The sequence below is a fragment of the Neopelma chrysocephalum genome, unplaced genomic scaffold (assembly GCF_003984885.1).
Source record: "Neopelma chrysocephalum unplaced genomic scaffold, ASM398488v2 Primary Assembly neopelma1_88, whole genome shotgun sequence".
In the NCBI taxonomy this organism is placed as follows: domain Eukaryota; kingdom Metazoa; phylum Chordata; class Aves; order Passeriformes; family Pipridae; genus Neopelma; species Neopelma chrysocephalum.
In genome coordinates, this window is record NW_020897750.1 from 2,098,878 (window position 1) to 2,116,932 (window position 18,055).

Here is an 18,055-nt window from a genome sequence, read left to right on the forward strand (position 1 = left end):
TTTCTAAACAAGTTTGATAATAGTAAACTCTGAGACAAATACCATTTTCAGCCCAGAAGATGAGACATAAACAGTACAACTGAGCTCTGTGCTTGAGAAATTAAATATCCTGTGTGCACATCACACAGCTCAGGGTCTCACTTGTTGGCATAAGTTTCTTTTAGACTCAATGAAGACTGAAAAGATAATTATCACTCTGATTACTCCTAAGATCACCATTTTTTAGAGATCAGTCTTTATTTAAAAAAACACACTAAAAAGTAATTCCTAATATTCAGCAGCTGTGGTGACACGTCAGGTAAGATTTCTGCCCCTGCTCAAATCACCATATGCAAGAAGGGTTAAGGATACCTACGCACATCACCGACTTCTTATGTAGGTACATGATACTAACCAGGATGCCATCCAAGTGTCAAGCTGCTTTAAGCTCCAGTGATCCTGTTTTCTTTGCTAATCCATTTCTGAAGTATTGGGTACAACAGCACGCGTTCATTTAAAATCAAAACCACTTAACTGCACAAAAAAAAAGAAAAGCCATTTTTCTATCGTGCACAGCTCTTCTTAAACCCAGGACACAGTCTATTTCTGAAAAAATACCCTACTCAAGAGAAGATGTTCAATACTGTCCCCTTTCTGTCATTTCTTCTCAGTCAACAACGATTACAGTTCTTAGCACTTTCTCAGGCCTGTCTCATTTAAAAATACCTTGCTGCAGAAACTACACATTTGGCCCTAAAACTACAACTCATTACTAGACCAATCATCCCATGGGAATAAGTCTTAAGTCAGCTATGGACAGGAGGGGAGGATACTTGTAGTATAAAAGGTACAGAGCAGAGAACTAAAAATTAAGTATTTTCAGCAAGGTTTAATGTGTATAGCAAGACTGAACAACAAGACCAACTATAGAAACACCACTAAAAGCTATCACCTCCTAGGACAGTGGAAATAGCAGCAAAGTTGAAAGCTCAGAGTGGGACATTGGCTTCCTCAGTACCTGCTGCAAGGCCATTTAAGCAGTTTCACTATAGTGGAGGCAAAGTGTAGAGAAGGAAGTTGTCTGACCATCAGTATTACAAGCAAGTGCTCTGGAACAATCACCCAACTCAAATGGGAAAACAAAATCTACAGACTTGCAACTTGTAATGAGATCTTTAAGTAAAAGCTTTTCCGATTTCACCTAATCAAGAAACACAAAATCAACTTGGCATTTGCAGCACTTCTTATTTCTCTGTATGCTCATAGGAAATAGCTTTGATATTGCCAATGTTACAATTATCTAACTGCAAATACATAAAATTTGCTAACAGCATTTCACAAAGACCCAATGCTACAAGCAGACCTTGCTCTGCTTTGGCAGCTCAAACGTTTCACAGCTCTCAAGCACACATGACAGCAAGACTCATCTCCACAGCAGTATTAGTTCATTGCCTAGGTGCCACTAACTGCAGCAAGACCGATTCAGACAGTGATTCACACCTGATTTCCCCATCTTTGTGGAAACTAGCGATTTTGGGAAGAAATCTAACATGCAGGGTGCCTGGCACAAGAAGACCTCCCTTTCTGATGGACTATTTTGCCAATCAATAACCCCAAAAAACTACATAAATGAGGATTTGTATTCTGAGAACAACAGAAATCTCACTGCTAAAACCACCACAGCACCAGAAATCACTTCCACAGAACTCAATCACACTGGTCAATTTTTCATTAGGAAATTAAAAAACCAAAATGTGTTTGCAAGCCTTCTGTGTTTAGAAATCCCTCTGGGTTTTTCAAACAATCCCTATGGATAAAGCTGATTGGAGAAATACAGAAACATTTAGCATGCTTAGGGTTAGCATAGAATTTGGAATTTCAGAACTTGCTGTTTCCCTTAATTATGCTGTGAGAAGCAGAATTATCTTGTGGACAGGTCACAGGGCTGGGAGTCAGGGGGTCTTCTTCCTGACCCTGCTGAAAATGTACTGTGTGCCCACAAATAAAACAGTCTGCCCATAAGGGCTCAGGCTTGTGAACAAAAGCAAACACACTGATACACCACGACAAACTAGTGAAGGTGGAATTCAGCTTACAGACTTCCCAAGTGTCTATTACAGCTGGTGGAGATCTAGTCAGTACGATGAATACAGGGTCTAAAGAATAACTTGGCTCACTTCAAAGTAGTAAATGGTTGGTCAAGCTGAGTTCGCTGCAATACAAGTTAGCAACCTGTGTCACCAACATTAAACCTTGCCAATATGTGAGACTTGGGGTCTTTCTCCTGAAATGATTCCCATCCCACTTGACAGCTGAACATCTCTGACAGTCTTGCGCACACACACCAACTACAAGGTAAAATGCATCAGGTTAAACATCTTCCACTTTAACATTTCTCTCCCAGAGATCACTGCTTCCACAACTATTATTGCAGGAGCAAAGTCAGACTGGTTAAGGTCAAACTACCTTCAGTGACGTGTAAAAACTTCTAGCAATGTCAGTAGGGATTTGGTATTGCTCATCTGGTACTTGTTATTGGTGAAGGGATTGTAACTTTCAGCAGCAGTTTGAGGTAACTACCTCCAAAAGCCATGGAGGTATGTGAAAGGGAGAACATCTGTCCACAGCCTGTACACTCACAGTTTCTCCAGATGTAAAATGAAGATAATTAATTCACATGAATGTTTCCAAGTGTTTTGAAATCCACAGACAAAAGGTACACAAAGAAGTAGCTCTATCCTCATTTTTACCTCAGGAAAAGAACAATTTGCACATACAGGGAAATACAGTATTTTGGGAGCACCGCTTCTCTTTGATGTAAATCCTTCATTTGTCAGTACCATGAAGACAGACAGTCCAGAAGCCACAGCATCAATTAGGGGGCAGAGAGTGCCCTGGAGTCAAAACCAGGGACATTAACTAAGGCTGGCACTTTGTTACACTAGGAGAGATAGAGGGGGATAACAACGGCCATGTGAACATGGTTTTTTGTGTTCCTTTATACTTGGTAGGAATGATGGGTGCCCCACTTTTCCTGAGGAAAAAACCACTTTCTCAGTTTTCCTCATACTTCCTCTCCCCTAAAACCTGATTTTAAAAATTGTAAAAAGCCTTGATAAGAGCTATCTTGACAAGTTTTCAGGAAGCCTTCCTGCTAGCAATACTGCCAAGGAATTTTTGTTGTGTAAACACCATTTACTCTATCTAAAACACTTCTCCCAAGTGAAATTCCCATTTACTGAATTTTAAGCAGTCTCTTTCAAGAACCAGAAATTTAATAACACTTGGCTCCAAGGTTGGCAAAATTTCAATGCCAGGCAGTCTGATTATTCTTTCCATGATTATTGGGAATATCTGCCTCAACAACAACAGAAATATACAGCCAGCATGTCTCTCTCAATCTCAGGTCATCCTCTGCTTCTTCCCATATGTGCCCTTATCCAGCTGCAAACTCTTCAAGCTTTGCCTCTAACCACTTGAATTATATTGTTATGTGCTGTCAATAATACAGCCTGTAACAACTGGGAAAGAAAAATATTGGCACAGTCTAAGGCAAATTAAATTGAAGATTTAAAAAAAAATACAGTGGATATTGTTCAGATTACATTATTCATTTTCTTACACAGTTCAATTAAATAGAAAACTTTGCCTTTTCTTTTTAACTTACCAGATGGTGCCTTAGCATTTATATTCTATGTCACTAATGGAAAGACTGTGGAATTCAGGGTAGCACAATGTACATGCACTAGTGAAAACTCCTGAACGTGAAAATGCTAACATTCTATACAGACTCCTATCAGGTAATGTAAAGCTGAATTTAAAATATTAGCAAATCTAACCTTGGAGGAGTGAGACAAACAGATTTTCTTTCTCCATTTAGAAACAGGAAATGGCAATGGGAGTAAAGGTGAAACCCTCACCTTCTTGCACCAACATTACCAACATTACATTTAGCAGCCATGACAGATGCAAGACTGTACTTCACTAAATGCCATTATCCTGTCTGAGACTAGAGCAGCCAGAAAGACTCATCCAGAGTAATGACAGGTAAGAGAGAACCACTGCAATCAACATCCATGGACCAAGAGAGACAGACCAAGAAGAACAAGGAAGGGGAAAAAAAAAGAAACAAAGCAGAAAAGAGAGGTAAGAAAAAGGAAAAAAATTCAATAACCAAATAGTGAGAGGTGAAAGAGACAGGATTAGAAAAGTGAGACATGCAGGGTGGAGAAGGGAAAGATGGATAAAACCCTCACTAATGGAAGCAGCACTTTTTAGTAGACATTAATTTAACAGTTACTTTAATGGTTGATACTAGCTGTATGTCAACTTGATTGATGCGTTGTCACTTTGATAGTTAAGGTTATTGGTAGAGCTGCAGAATTGATGTATTATTACTTTAATTCTTCATTTGGGGGCTTTATTAGGGCATATGGGAATTTAAATTGAGTAACTAAAGAACCTGAATTGATTCACTGGAATCTGATTCCAGCATAGACACAAGGGTGCCTAATACAAAAAGAAAAGGCCCATGTTGAGGCATTTCAGAGGTTTCAAATGTGGAGACTGGTCTGCACTTTGCACGAGAATAACTTTTCATATTGACAGAGCCATCCGTGACATAATCTATTGGGAACCATGTGAAATGACCATGAAGTTATTACATACATCCAGTTGCTGCCTTATTACTTTCATGCTCTCCCTCTTTATTCTGTCAATCCACAGCCTACCCAACCACAGCAGGGTCAGAGCCCTGCAGGGCAAGGACAACGCCTATAAAATAATCAGGATACAGTGAAACAAATCAAAACAAATGTATTTAAGGAAATGTGATCTTTGCCATTGGAAATCTACAATTAGGTTTTCAAAATGCAATCCATCCAACCTTTTCCCAAGCTTCCAACCTTACTTGTATGATGAGCTGGAAAAAGAGTCTTACAGTTGAAATAGTTTTCAACACATGCCAGAGTCAAATTCCATACTCGTTCTCGGACAATCCGACTCTCTAGTTGAAAAACTCAATTGAGGCTGTAATACAACAAATCACAGTAGCTTTGCCACCACTTCTAGAGATCTCATTACACAAAAAGAGAATCCTGGCATTGCTCTCACACAAAACAACTGTTTCTTGAAAGAATTTCTTATCCCATGCCAACATAACAGGTGTGCAACCCTTGATGTTCTGCATCAGAAATGCCTCTCCTAGACATCAAATCTTTTCCGCCATGCACTTGATTTTTCTTTCCTGTACACAGTTTTATGTCTGCTGAAGATCCCTATCAGTCATGTTTTTAAAAACTTAAATTAAAATAGCTGGTGTTAAGAACTTTAAAAAGAGTAATCATTTAGCTAATTCATCTTTAAAAGGTTTCCCACCTAGCTTGATTCAGACATGATTTGCCTGCAAGGTAGCTCTAATAGGAAACATCAAGAATGATTTTGTAAAGTGTGTGCTAGTAGGGAAGAATCTAGTGGGGACCCCAGACCACTTTATGCTGCAAAAAAATCAGAACTGGAGTCTGGACCAGGTTTGCTATTTACTTGTCTGGGAGGAGGCAGAGGACAGGATTGTCCTGTGCTCTGCCCGCTTTATTATAAGCATCACAAAAAAGGGGAAGGAGATATCCATGCCTGTGCAATGTTTTCATTGTTGTTATACACACTAAAAAAAAAAAGATTTTGTTGAGTTTCCCATTTGTTTCATCTTGTGAAACAAATTAGGAACATCCTATTGGAGTTGAATAGATTTTCACTCATGAGAAAAACTTTCCCCCTTCACAGTTTTGATCCAGCGCTAAGAGTTAACAGGGTGCATTTTGGGAAATATAAGAAATACTTAGTTAGCTTTTTAATGCCTGCAGGTTGATGTTTTCCATCTGTGTACATTTTTTCCCTGCTGGATGTAAACTGGAAATTTGGAATACTCCTTCATTGGGCATGCAACGAAAGATTCTCACGTAGTATTTGAATGACTGGGCAGTACCACCCCTAAGTGTGTTTGGTCATGCCATATTAAATACCACTTTCCCTCTGGAAAGCACATATCAGATTTCTGACCTGGTAGCAAGCTAAAAGCTGACAATGGATGAGAAGAGTCATCACTGCAGAATTTCCAGATTTTTTAAAGATCAGGATGCCTCTTACTGGCCCCCTGCCTCTAGAATGAAAGACTGAAATACTAAACTCAGAAGGTACTTAGGGATGCAATTCTCAGATCACTTTGAATTCCTCAGTCTGCACCAAACTTGGATGAGTATTTGGCCAAATTTAAGAGTCTTCTGGTTTTCAGTATGAATGTAATTTTTTACCAAGTTCTTCCAATAAACAACAGTCATACCATGCTGCTGCTATGAACTAATTTCTGCTTAGAATTATTATTAAACTGCATTAAAGTAACAAGAATTTCTGAATTTGTCCAGCCCATGTTGAGCCACTCCATACTGTTTCTTATATTAGGAATTTCCTTGTGAGAAGAAGAAACTATAATGTTGCCTTCAGCATCTTCAGAGTTTGTATTAAAGCAGGCATAAGGTTTAAAACCTAAAACATTTCCTATGATTTTGAAGTCCCTGTGAAGATGCTGAAGGATAGATACATGGAAGCTCACTGAGCAACACAATCTTGAGCAGAGGAACCACCTTCCAGGTGTTCATATGTAATGCTATATTTGGGTCCATAGAAATCTTTAAACACAGGCCTTCATTCTGCACCTCAGTGAATATTCCTTTTTCTACAAGTACATACACACGCTAACACACACCTTGACCCAAACAGCAAGCACTGCCTTTTTCTCTCCAGTGTTCACTTGATTTACCTGGCACTGATTGAAAATCCTTAAACAGATATTTTTTCTTTAAATGAAAGCCCACGTGTTATTTTACAACAGTAGTTCACATTTTAAAAAACACATTTTCATAGGCCAAGATGTTCTCTTCTATTACTGAATAACCTTTTTTTGCTACAACACATTTAAATGATGCTGAAAAATTCAATCAATTGAAAGTTCACCCAAAATCAAAAGCATTGCCTCACAGTGCTAAGGATATGTTAAATAGCTTCCTCACACCAGAAAACATCTCCATCACCAACTGTGTGCCATCAGCAACATTGGCAGAATAGCACTCAGACTTGTATTTTTATCCAAAGCCATTTTAGCAGTTTTGTCAATTTGTTTTTCATTGCTTTATATTTACTGAAGCAGTACTTACCATCCTCAAATATTGCTCCTATCTGAAATGACAATTCAGAGCTATGTTCTGCTTCACATGGATAAACTGCTCTTGCTTTTCGGTGGGCAGCACTGAAAAATGAAATTATGAATTATAGCAACTTTTTGCTATTATGAAGACACTCTCTCAACCATTTTCTTTCCATTCACATTTGAAGATGACTGAAAGTTTAAACACAATTTCACATGCATCCTTACAGGCTTGTAATTCATACACACAGCCAAAGCCAAAGCTTCACACCTTACTGTTGGCATTTCCGAATATCATACTCCTAACTTCATGCACACTTATTTTTATGACAAACTCAACTTTCAACTACAGTTAAAATTTTTTCAAGTGTTAATCAGCAAGGAAATCAATAGTAAGCAAAGCATATGATACTTAATTTACAAACTAATCATCATTATATCTTCTGAAACATTTCTTCATGAATCTTGCACTTCAGCTTTTCACTATCACTGTTCAGAATGCACATTTTATGTTTGTTTACAATACAACATTACTAGTCTACCAAAGATGCTGTTTTTTCTTAAATTCCTCAAGATTTCTAACATCTCAGGCGGTCTTGTAGAAGTGTTCTCAGGATGCTCAGTAATAAGCCATCAATATGAATTTCTCCACAGTACTCATTTTCTCAAAGTACCATAAGCAGAAATCTTTGAATATGTAAATATTATTGGCATGGCTTAATTAATCACGCCTTTGCAAACTGACAGTTTACTGCTGCCCAACAATGCTGTGTTTAGACAGAGCACCCACACTATTAAATCATCTTTTGTTGAGCCCAGGCAACAACAACGACTACACATACAACAGTGGGAAAGATTCTTCCTGCCCCAAGGAACTTGCAGTCAAACAGACAATGCAGTTGTGGTGCAAAATGCAACCAGTGCTGAGAAATGGGATTTTTGCTACCAAGTGGGAATAAATTGTGAATATACCCAACTACTTGAATTAGAAAAGAAAATATTATAAATAAATAAAAATATTTTCCTTCAAATATTATGAAAAAAAAAGCTGAGATGGTGAAGACCTTCAAAGGAAAAACTGAGAATACTTCAAAAGATGGACGACAATATGGAAGGAAGCAAAAAGAGCATGGAAGGAAAGCATGAAAGAAAATAATGAAACAACAGAGAAAGGTAAAAACATAGGAAAGTTTCAGAGGCAAGTAGGTTAGAAAGAGAAACTTACATCTGACAAACATGGCTACAGAAAAGAAAGAATCTGTATTTTAAAAGACACTAAGAGAAACACTGCGGGAGACAGATACTATGAATTGCCCACCCAAAACAAAGCCTGCTTGCAGTAACAAACAAGCCACTGGCTCAATCTGTGTGCCTTCTACCAAGGAAGGTGTTCAAAGGAAAAATAAGACAGACAGTAATTTTATTCTGTCAATATTGCTAACGTTGCATTTTCTGATTTGAGATAACCATTCACATAACACGGGAGACGTGCATTAGTTATTTTTAAAAACGTACAGAAAAAGGAGGCAAACAAATAGCCAGCAAAAGTTGAAGTGTACTCCGTACCTTTCCACTGCTCTGTCACTCCCAGTGGCAGGGTTGGGGAAGAAGAAAGTGGATAGTGCAGTATTTGTGGCAGCTGGGTTAGAAGACGGAATATTCATCCACGAGACCATCGATGGGCGGCTTTGACCAGGGCTAAGATGAAATATATTCAAGGCAGAATTAACAGTGTGAATAAAACTTGTTATCTTACCAAAATGTTTGAATCTTTATAACTAGACAACTCTTTAGACCTTCAAATTCAGACCCAAAAATATTGCCAAGCTGATTTTGCAGAAATCGCCACCATACGATTCTGCACTTCCTCCTTGAAGACCTTCCTCCTACATGCCCTACATCCTAAGCCAAGACAAATTACCTGAGATGTATGACATAAGCAATAAAAAGGCAAAATTCCCCATTCCTTATCTAATAAAGACAGATACAGTGAAACTGCATGTAGCAGGCTATTATTTGAGCTGCCACTTTGCCTTCACGAGTTTTGACGAATCTATTTAAAAACCTTCTCGGTGCTATACTAAGGCACGTATGACTGGGAAGATTTCTAACGAGGCTGCAGCTATTACAACACTGGGATCACGATGCTGGCTCTGGATTGAGATCTCATTCTCATAGCTGGGTAAATACTGCCTCAGTGGCTGCCCTCACCAACAAGCTGCTCAAATAGGCATTAACTCAATGGCTGAGCACACGGTTGCTCTTCCGGAGGAGAAGAAACAGCAGCCAAAATTGAAACTTTTATTAGTCACTGAAAAACACACAAAGTCGTCCCTAACATAAAGGAGGTTCCTAATTCCCCTAAAGAACTAAAACGTTTCAGTGTTGCACGGACAAACCAACAAACACTCCAAACACTTAAAGGAACAAAGAGTTGGACTTCAAGCAGTTTCTAAGCAGGAACAGAGTTAAAATCATTCACACACAGCATTCAGGCAGGAATCATCACTCTGAAGTACTGTCTTCACAATACAGCGTTTATGAGTTCGTCTTATTCCAATATTAACCTCTTAGACAACATAAATCTGCAAAATACCACCAAAATCTAGGAATTCAGTCAAGAATTTTTGTGGGGGTCTAAATTCACACCTAATCAAGGTGGATTGACTAAAAGCAAAAAAGGGATCAACAACCACCCCAGTTATAACTCTAAATGATTAAAACAGAGCAGGAAACCTAACTTAGATAGCTGATTTTAATCTGCTATTAAAAGTATTAAAATTAAATATCTGGGATATTTAATTTCTAGGAGAAAAGATCACTATTTGTTGGTTTGCATAATGTGGTTTATAACCAATTTCAACTTTCATAAACTGGTTCTCCCAGCCAATATATCTCATAGTCATTCTAGCAATTGCATATTTAGCAGACGTTAATTTTGATCATTAATTTTTTAATTTAGTACATTGTAAAGTGGTGAATGTCACATTCCTTACTTAACAAGACAATAGCTTTTCCTTTGGATCTGTGTCAGGAAGCATTTGGATGAAAACTGGAATTCACAGTGTATGAAAGCATTCTACAGTTAATGCCACTAATAAAAATGAAACTTTAGTGTGCTGAGATCACAACCAGAAGGGTTTATCAAAACATGTTCTGCTTTTAAAAATTATCAGATTTACCAAATAAAGAAAGGAATCATATGTATTAAGCTGAATGATGAGCTGGATTATGCTGACTATAACCATACTTCATACTTAACTTTGGGAAGAGAATGAGTAGTCTTCTTTACTGCATGTGAATCTTCCACTACACAATTTTTTACATTTTCCAATAATGACATACCTTTGAAGAACAGCACCTACATAATTTAGGGGTTTTTGCTTTTACTTGACTTGTTCTCTTCCTCCCATTTTTATAATAATTGAAAAATTTTCCTCAGATAAAACAAAATCCTTTGCTAAAAGTGACCTCATTCAGAGACAAAAACAAAAAAATGAAACACCAGCATTTGTATCATTTTCTCTAAATAATGAGGACAAAAAAATTCTCAGTGGTACTGTAAAGTTTACAAAGTTTGCCAGAAAGCAAATTATTTCTTCACCATTCACCACACATAACGTATATAAATAAAATTAATTTTAACTCAGTAGGTGAACCTAAGACAGAAGTTTTTCAAAAGTGAATTTAAAAAGAAAGTATCCTACTTGCATAGGCTAAACTATTCTATGTAGAACAATTCTGAGACTTAAAGGAAAAATATTTTCCTTGTGCTCCCAGTTATTAAATTCAAACTGATTAAATTCAAATAGAAGGGGGTTTGGAATGAGATGGACTTAAAGTTCCTTTCCAAGCCATTCAATGATTCTGTGATTAAGATTAGTGTCAGACTCATTTCTGAAACCTGTAAAGCTACAGAAAATAGGAAAATAATATTCCAAGTATATCACCACGAGAGTATTAAAATATCTCTAATGCAAACTAATCACCATTCAAGAATATTCCACCAAGTGGCCTTCTCGTGCATACCTCAGATGTGTGCTGTTTGATTTTCAGCAAGTGAATATTAAATCTTCCCTTTAATAAATATTTCATTGCTACATGCATCACTTTAATCTATGCAATTTACTTGATCATCTCTAGAACAACACAAAACACCTGCACCTAAGATACAGAATTAATAACTTCAAAGATACTCAGAATAGAGAAGACACAAAAGGAACTCTCCAACCCAGGAAAGCAGTGGTCATTCATAAGAATACTTGTAATAAATAAGAGATGCTTTCTTGCTGAGACTTGGAGAGGAAAGAAAAAAAAAACACAAAAGAAAAGGTGTGCAAGTAAAGGAACAGAAGATGAAATAAAATCTTCAGATCCATGTCATGGCATGTTTATTTCTCAAGTTACAGAGACTCAACAAGAAGTGTAATCTATCAACAAGTAAGACTACACTGTCCTTTACCAGACAGCACTAGACAAAAGCATGTTAAAACCGGCAGGTTTTCTACAAATTCTGAGCCACTCCAACAGTTCTAGTGGAAAAACACTCCAGAAGTAGTGCAGGTATGTGGAGTGCCAGGCTGTTCCCTTCCCCACTTTTTTGATGAATTCCCTTAATACATTTCAGCTGTAGGGAAAGCACTGCAGCACGGCTCCTGAATTCGCCTGTCACTTTAGGCTCCTGGTTACCCAGCAGGAGATCATACCCTAGGACCAGCAGGGAAACAAAAAAAACACTTTTCAATAGCAATAGATTCACCATATTAAGAAGGGAAAATTATAGCTTTAACTACTAAGCACATTCTAGAATTTATGTTTTTGTTTTGTTCTTTTTTATTTACTGTACTTGGCTATCTCAGGAACCACTTAATTTTGTTGTTAAAACAGAAGGTTTTACTCAATAAGAAAAATAATTTCCAATGTTGTGGTGTGTAAGCAAGAAACTGGCTAGATTTTACTGTCTTATCCTTGAAAATACTCTTGTGATAGCAAGACTATCTTGCTATAAAGCTTTGCACACCTTGTTTATCAAGATGACGACATATTAGAAAGTATTGCACACCTTATCATAGAGCATCTCAACTGTAAGAAGGTATCTTGAAGAAATCCCTTCTCCCAAAGGCTAAAATGAAGGAAATGCATTTTCCTGAGGGTAGGGAAAAAAGAAAAAAAAAAACAGCCTCACATAACCATCTCTGTCTGAGGAAAAAATGCTATTGTCTCGCATAGTGAGCATTGGGAAAAGGCAGGAGGGGGGAATAGCTTTACCGAAAATAAGCTAGAGATTTTGTACTGATACTCAGAAACAAACTCCTGAAAACAAGATTTTATTGGATGTTTATCTTGCTGGTTCCTAAGGTAACACAGCTAAAGAGCAGTCTCTTATCTTGAGAGCAAGGCAGAGACTCTGAAAAGAATCTACATGGCAACTCCTGAGAAAAAAAAAAAAAAAAAAAGAGTTGTTTCATAGACAAGTTTGGCAGCCCCACGGCTGTCGTATCACAGCGTCTGGCTGACAAACTCAGTGAAGGTGTTCTTGAAAGATTTCATTGTAAGACAACAGTGTATATGAAAAGGTTCAGCTATTTCAGATTCAATATGCAACCCAATACTGTCCACCACCAGATTTTCCTGCAAGTTAAGAACCCCTATGCCTTGGTGAGTGGGGAGGAGAAAAATACATGGGCAAAATTCTAGAAATGGTGGTAATTGCAGAAAAGCTGGAGGCAAAATAGAAGGACAGAATTTCCTCATCTTTGTTCCCTCTGAAAAGAAACTCTATCCTCAAAATTTAAAGTATGTGACATGCACGCAACATTCCAGAACCCTCATTTATATAGAACACACCAGTCAGCAATGAAATAGAGGTTTTGTTAAACTTGGATTGTGAAGTCTCAGTGAAGCAGCTAACACATTAGTGAAATGATCTTTCACGCCAGTCTGGTAAATCCAAAGCTAATGTCTACAGCAGCTGTCCTAAGTTAAAGCATTTTTAAATGATAATGCAGGCAAAGCAAAAATGAAGTATGTACATCTATAAGCTTATGGCACACTGTTCCCTTTAAGGGAAAAAAAAAAAAAAAGAAGGGGCTGTGTTCACTGGAATCAAGCAAAGAAAATAAACGAAAAAGAAAGGGGAAAAAAAAAAGAACAACAAAACTTTAGCTCATCACAGTGGTTGCATCCACATCGTTCCCTGCCCTGAGCACACACACGACTTATCCTGTGCTCACACAGCAGTGCTGCTGTCAAGCCCACTGGAAGACAAGGAGGTGGTAAGGACTATTTTGTATGAACCACATGACTAAGTTACATTATGCCTGTTTCAAAGGAGCTGCAAAATGAGGGCTCTTGCTCTGCTTGCATAACAAAAGGGTACAAAAAGAAGTGCCTGCTCCACTAAACCCGCTCCCAAACTGCTGAGTCACCGAAGAGGTGGCAGCTGAAACAAAAACAAACTGCAAAATAAGCACAATGACCGAACAGCTGTTAAAGCACCTTCTTTTAATAAAATAGGATGATGACACTAGATATTATAAGAAGTTTTCAAGACACCGAAAGTGAAGTCACTCATCATTTATGTAAAGTTGCAAATTCACATCACTGCCAGAAATTACAAAAGAAACTACGACAATTTTAAGGAGACTATACATGCAGTCTACTGATGTACATATAACAAGGCTGATGGGAGTTCAGTCAGCAGTCAAACAAAATTAATAGCTATGTCCAAAGGTTCTGTTTTGTTCAGAGCATCACTGTCTCTGCCCTCCCTTGCCATCTGATGGCTCTTTTAATATCAGTGTGCTCACCATGAATTTGAACAGCTTGAGATTTCATGAAGAATGAGTAGCTTCTTCCCAGCCTGGTCACAAAGACCCTGAAAGCACTCAGGATACTGCATAGCACAGTTCTCATCACCATTTTAAAAGCCTCTGTGGATATTAAAAACCCAAAAACGATGCCCATCGTGTAGCATTTACATACCATTGAGCTGGGTAACAGAATACTTTAGTATCACGAGAACCAATAAAGAAAAATGTATAAGAAATTAAAGAAAGACTTGATTATTTCATCTGCCATTGGCCCCTTGCATGTTCCTGAAAAGCCATTTACATTGATGCTTCTATTTTTCCTCTGGCCTTTGAGCACCTTGAGCATTTGGGCTGTCAGGACTGTATCTTGCATGCTCCAATAGCAGCATCCAAGGTGGGATTCAGTTTGGAAACTATGAATCTTACTATTCTTAGCCCAGAAATGTAATTGCTTTAACAAGCCGTGCACCCACCCACACACACTCATACACACACTCAGTGAAAAGGTTTGAGGGACAGGAATGCTTTCCATCCCCTCCAATTGCAAAATCCCAAAGGCTCAGAGAGGGAAAGAAGAACAGGCAAGGTAAACAGATACTCAGACAGTATCATCTTGAGGAAGGCTACTCCACATCCTGCATCATACCTCCACCCAGAACAACCATCAGAAGTCACCATGTTCCACCTCTCTGGGAAACCCAGAGACCCTGCAATCTCAGATCCCAAGGTCTGTACGGTCTGTAGATAACGCCCTGGCATAGGGCATTGTACTGTAAAAGCACAAAGAAATCTCATGACAACAAGGGGCCAGTTACAGTAACAAATCTTTCCTTATCAGAAAGAGGTCCACAGAAAGATTGATTACAGCACATACCAAGTCCAGGGAATACCAAGTGTTCAGGTTTTTTTGGTTCATTCTGAGGTCAAGTGAAAACAGACCAAAGGCACCCCATAGTATTTTAGGACGTGATTTGTAATCCACCTTTTGATGAATCAGTCATTGCAATAAGGGAAACCTGCCCTAATCCTTTGGAGGTGAGCTCCCATTATAGCCAGTACTCTGGGAAAGGCTAAATAAGACAGACCTCATGTCAATAAATGGTTCTGTAAGTAAATTCTATAATCAAACCACAACAGCTGCTAAAAAGTTTCCCTTGCCCTTTTTTAATTTTATTATGTGACTCCATGTCTGATGTTCCATCATTTGCACTACCATCTACTTCACTGCAAGAGGACTTTAATGGAAAAAAAATGTTGTCTTTTACAGACTTTAACTTACACTGTATCTTTACTTGCTTAGATATATTTATTGGACACTGATGTTTATACCTAGTTTAGCTACCACTGTTACCTTTTACATGTGAAAAGCCATAATATAACAGAGTGAAAGTCAAACCATGTATCACTGAGTTTCAACTGCATGTAAAAGGGAAGATTGACTATTGCTCCACAGTTCAAATGCAGTTTAAGAGCTATCCATATCCCCTTCTAATACATTTCTCCAAACCCAAGACCATCACCATTATCAAAACAGTTTGGGGACTAGCTTAGAAAGGCTACTCAGCTTCTTAGTATCTGAAATCCTGAACTCCTCTTTGGAAACTACATACTTTGAATTATTAAAAAGTTGAGTTTTGTACACCATAGGAATAAAAATCTAAGTGACTAAGGCGCATGTTTTTCAGTGCCAATCAGGAAGGTAGGAAGTAATGCCAGGGCCACACTCTCCAGCAAAAAGCTATTAAGCCTCTTGAAAAAAAGATGTGGCAGATTTATTTACTTTTTGGGCAAATGCAATAGAAAAACCAGAAACTGAGTATGACAAGAGTCTGTATGGGCACTGACATCAGAGAGGAAAAAGAAAGAATGCAAACGCTTTGGTTAACATTGAGATTGTCATTGTTGCTCTGCCTTAAAGGGAAAAAGTGCCCAAACTAGTGGAGAGCCCTACAAGGGAGCAATACTCTATGCAGCTCACAACCATAATTATCAGTTTGTCTGAGATCATCTTGTGCTAAGCATCCGTGGATAGAAGGGTTTTTCAAACAGTATATGTTTGTGACACAGTGCTTCATCAAGTGGAAATGGTAATTTGTCCATCCTAGGTTATCTGGGGTTTGAATCTCGCATCTACAGAAACTACTCTGTAACTTTGTGATTGACAGAGAAAAAAAAGCTCTCTATGTTCTACCATAGAGTGTATGCAAAAATAAGGCATGTTTATTTTTAGTATTTGGCTCTAGATGGAAGTGTGAGGTTAAAAATAACTTCAGGAAAAAGGTTAAAAAAAGTTTAGGGTGCAAAATAGTCTTAAAGCAGCAAACTCAGGTCTCCATTGAGAACCACCCCTGCCCTGGGCAATGGGAACCAACCAACGCCCAACTCTCTATTCACCCCTACAGCAGTACATGACAACACAGGACATATGTCTGATCCACACAGATCTTTCAAAGAAAATCTAGCATCAGGCAGACACACACTTATAGACATGAAAACCAACAGCTTAACGGGGCTTCAAAATGACACATATGTGAAACATCACCTTCGAGTTACACCGTATGCACAGCACATCTTTAAATACTGATATGACAATTGAGCAGTCAGGGCTTTGTGAGATATTTAAGACTGGTAGTATAGCCCTTGCCCTCTTAGCTTCTTTAACCACTCTGGCCATGTGGTCCCCTCCAAGTGCCAGTTAGGAGGTGAGAGTGTATTTGCCTGCATTTTATGCTCATCTCGCCATGCTGGAAGCTGTAGCTCCTTTTGTTTTTAAAGGTGGGACAAGGAAAGGGCACGCATCACAGAAAACTCTGCCAGGAAACATCATGGTGACAACAGCTATCATTCTGGAAAAAGCAAGCTTTTCCTTTCTTGGAAACAAATACCACAAAAAGTGTTCTTGCTATGCATCACGTACTCTTGCTTAAAGCAAATTACTGGTATAAATGAGCCTTGGAATATCTGACACATTTTGACCCACGATTCAACATCGCTCCCCCAGGAAACAATGCAAGAAACTCTTCTACCACAAAGAAGTCACCATCACCTGTCACTGTCCAGGCTTGTTACAGAGGTAATTCCTAAGCAAACTTCACAGACAAGCAAATGGAAGAAAGAAACTACTTTTGACAAATAATCTAAATGCACATACCATGCACCTTTTTATTCCTTCCAAAGAGAACTCTAAGTACTGTTTCCAACTGAGCAGAAAACTTCAAGCCATCAAGAAAAATTTCCAAAACAGCAGTACTGTATAATTTTTTATGAAAATGCAAAACAATGCAACGTTTCTTCAAATACATGGAGTTCCCAAACTCTCTGGATAAAATCAAAACTCCTTTTATTCTCTGAAGTGACACTGTCAATGTTCTGCTAATCCTGTGTTCCTTAATTAGCTATGCTTGCTTTTACCAACAGTCCAGTTTTATACCAGTTACAGCATCTTTTCCACACATGCACCTCTCTTTGTCAAATACAACTTATGCTGATTCCACCCAATTCTAGAGGATAGTACAAGAGGATAAGGAAAGAGTAACTTCAGACCTCTACTGAAGAAACAACATTTATGTACAATACATACAAATCTGGAATTATTTCAATACATACAAGAAAAAAAAGTTGTTCTAGTTAATAAGTACTCTAATCAGTAGTTAATTATTTGTGTGTGCATTTAGAAATATAAACTCATTATATGACTGTCTATATATTCTCATGTGTTACATACATCTACACACTTGCTTCATCAGCAGAGCAGGCTACTCAGAATGCCATTATGGAAAATATTTGTAAGAGATCTTTTCTCCAGACCTGCTCCTTCAGCTCTTCTTGGCACTGAAGGCTGGAAAACTTTGACTTGATATTGGTTAAAGTTTGTATGAATAGCAAACCAGAGAATTCAATTCAAGTTCAACTCTGATTTAAAAACAAGTTATGGTCAGTTTTTTGTGTATCAAACCTGAATTTGTATTACAGAGAGAGTAATGTCAATTTTTGCTAAATTGAAGTCATGCTCAAAAACTGAACATCTACAGAATCTACTGAAAGTGACAGACTGCACTTTCATTGG

At 38.0% G+C, this 18,055-nt stretch overlaps 1 protein-coding gene across 1 annotated transcript in view; it reads right to left on the reverse strand.

Moving 5' to 3' along the window:
• ARHGAP10 (Rho GTPase activating protein 10) overlaps positions 1–18,055 on the reverse strand; it is a 145,573-nt gene that overhangs the window by 3,210 nt on the left and 124,308 nt on the right. Inside the window, exons 21-22 of the mRNA XM_027692742.1 lie at positions 8,744–8,875; positions 7,188–7,279 (exon numbers count right to left, since the gene is read on the reverse strand). Of these exons, the coding sequence (XP_027548543.1) occupies positions 7,188–7,279; positions 8,744–8,875 (224 nt within the window). The remainder of the gene's footprint in view (positions 1–7,187; positions 7,280–8,743; positions 8,876–18,055) is intronic.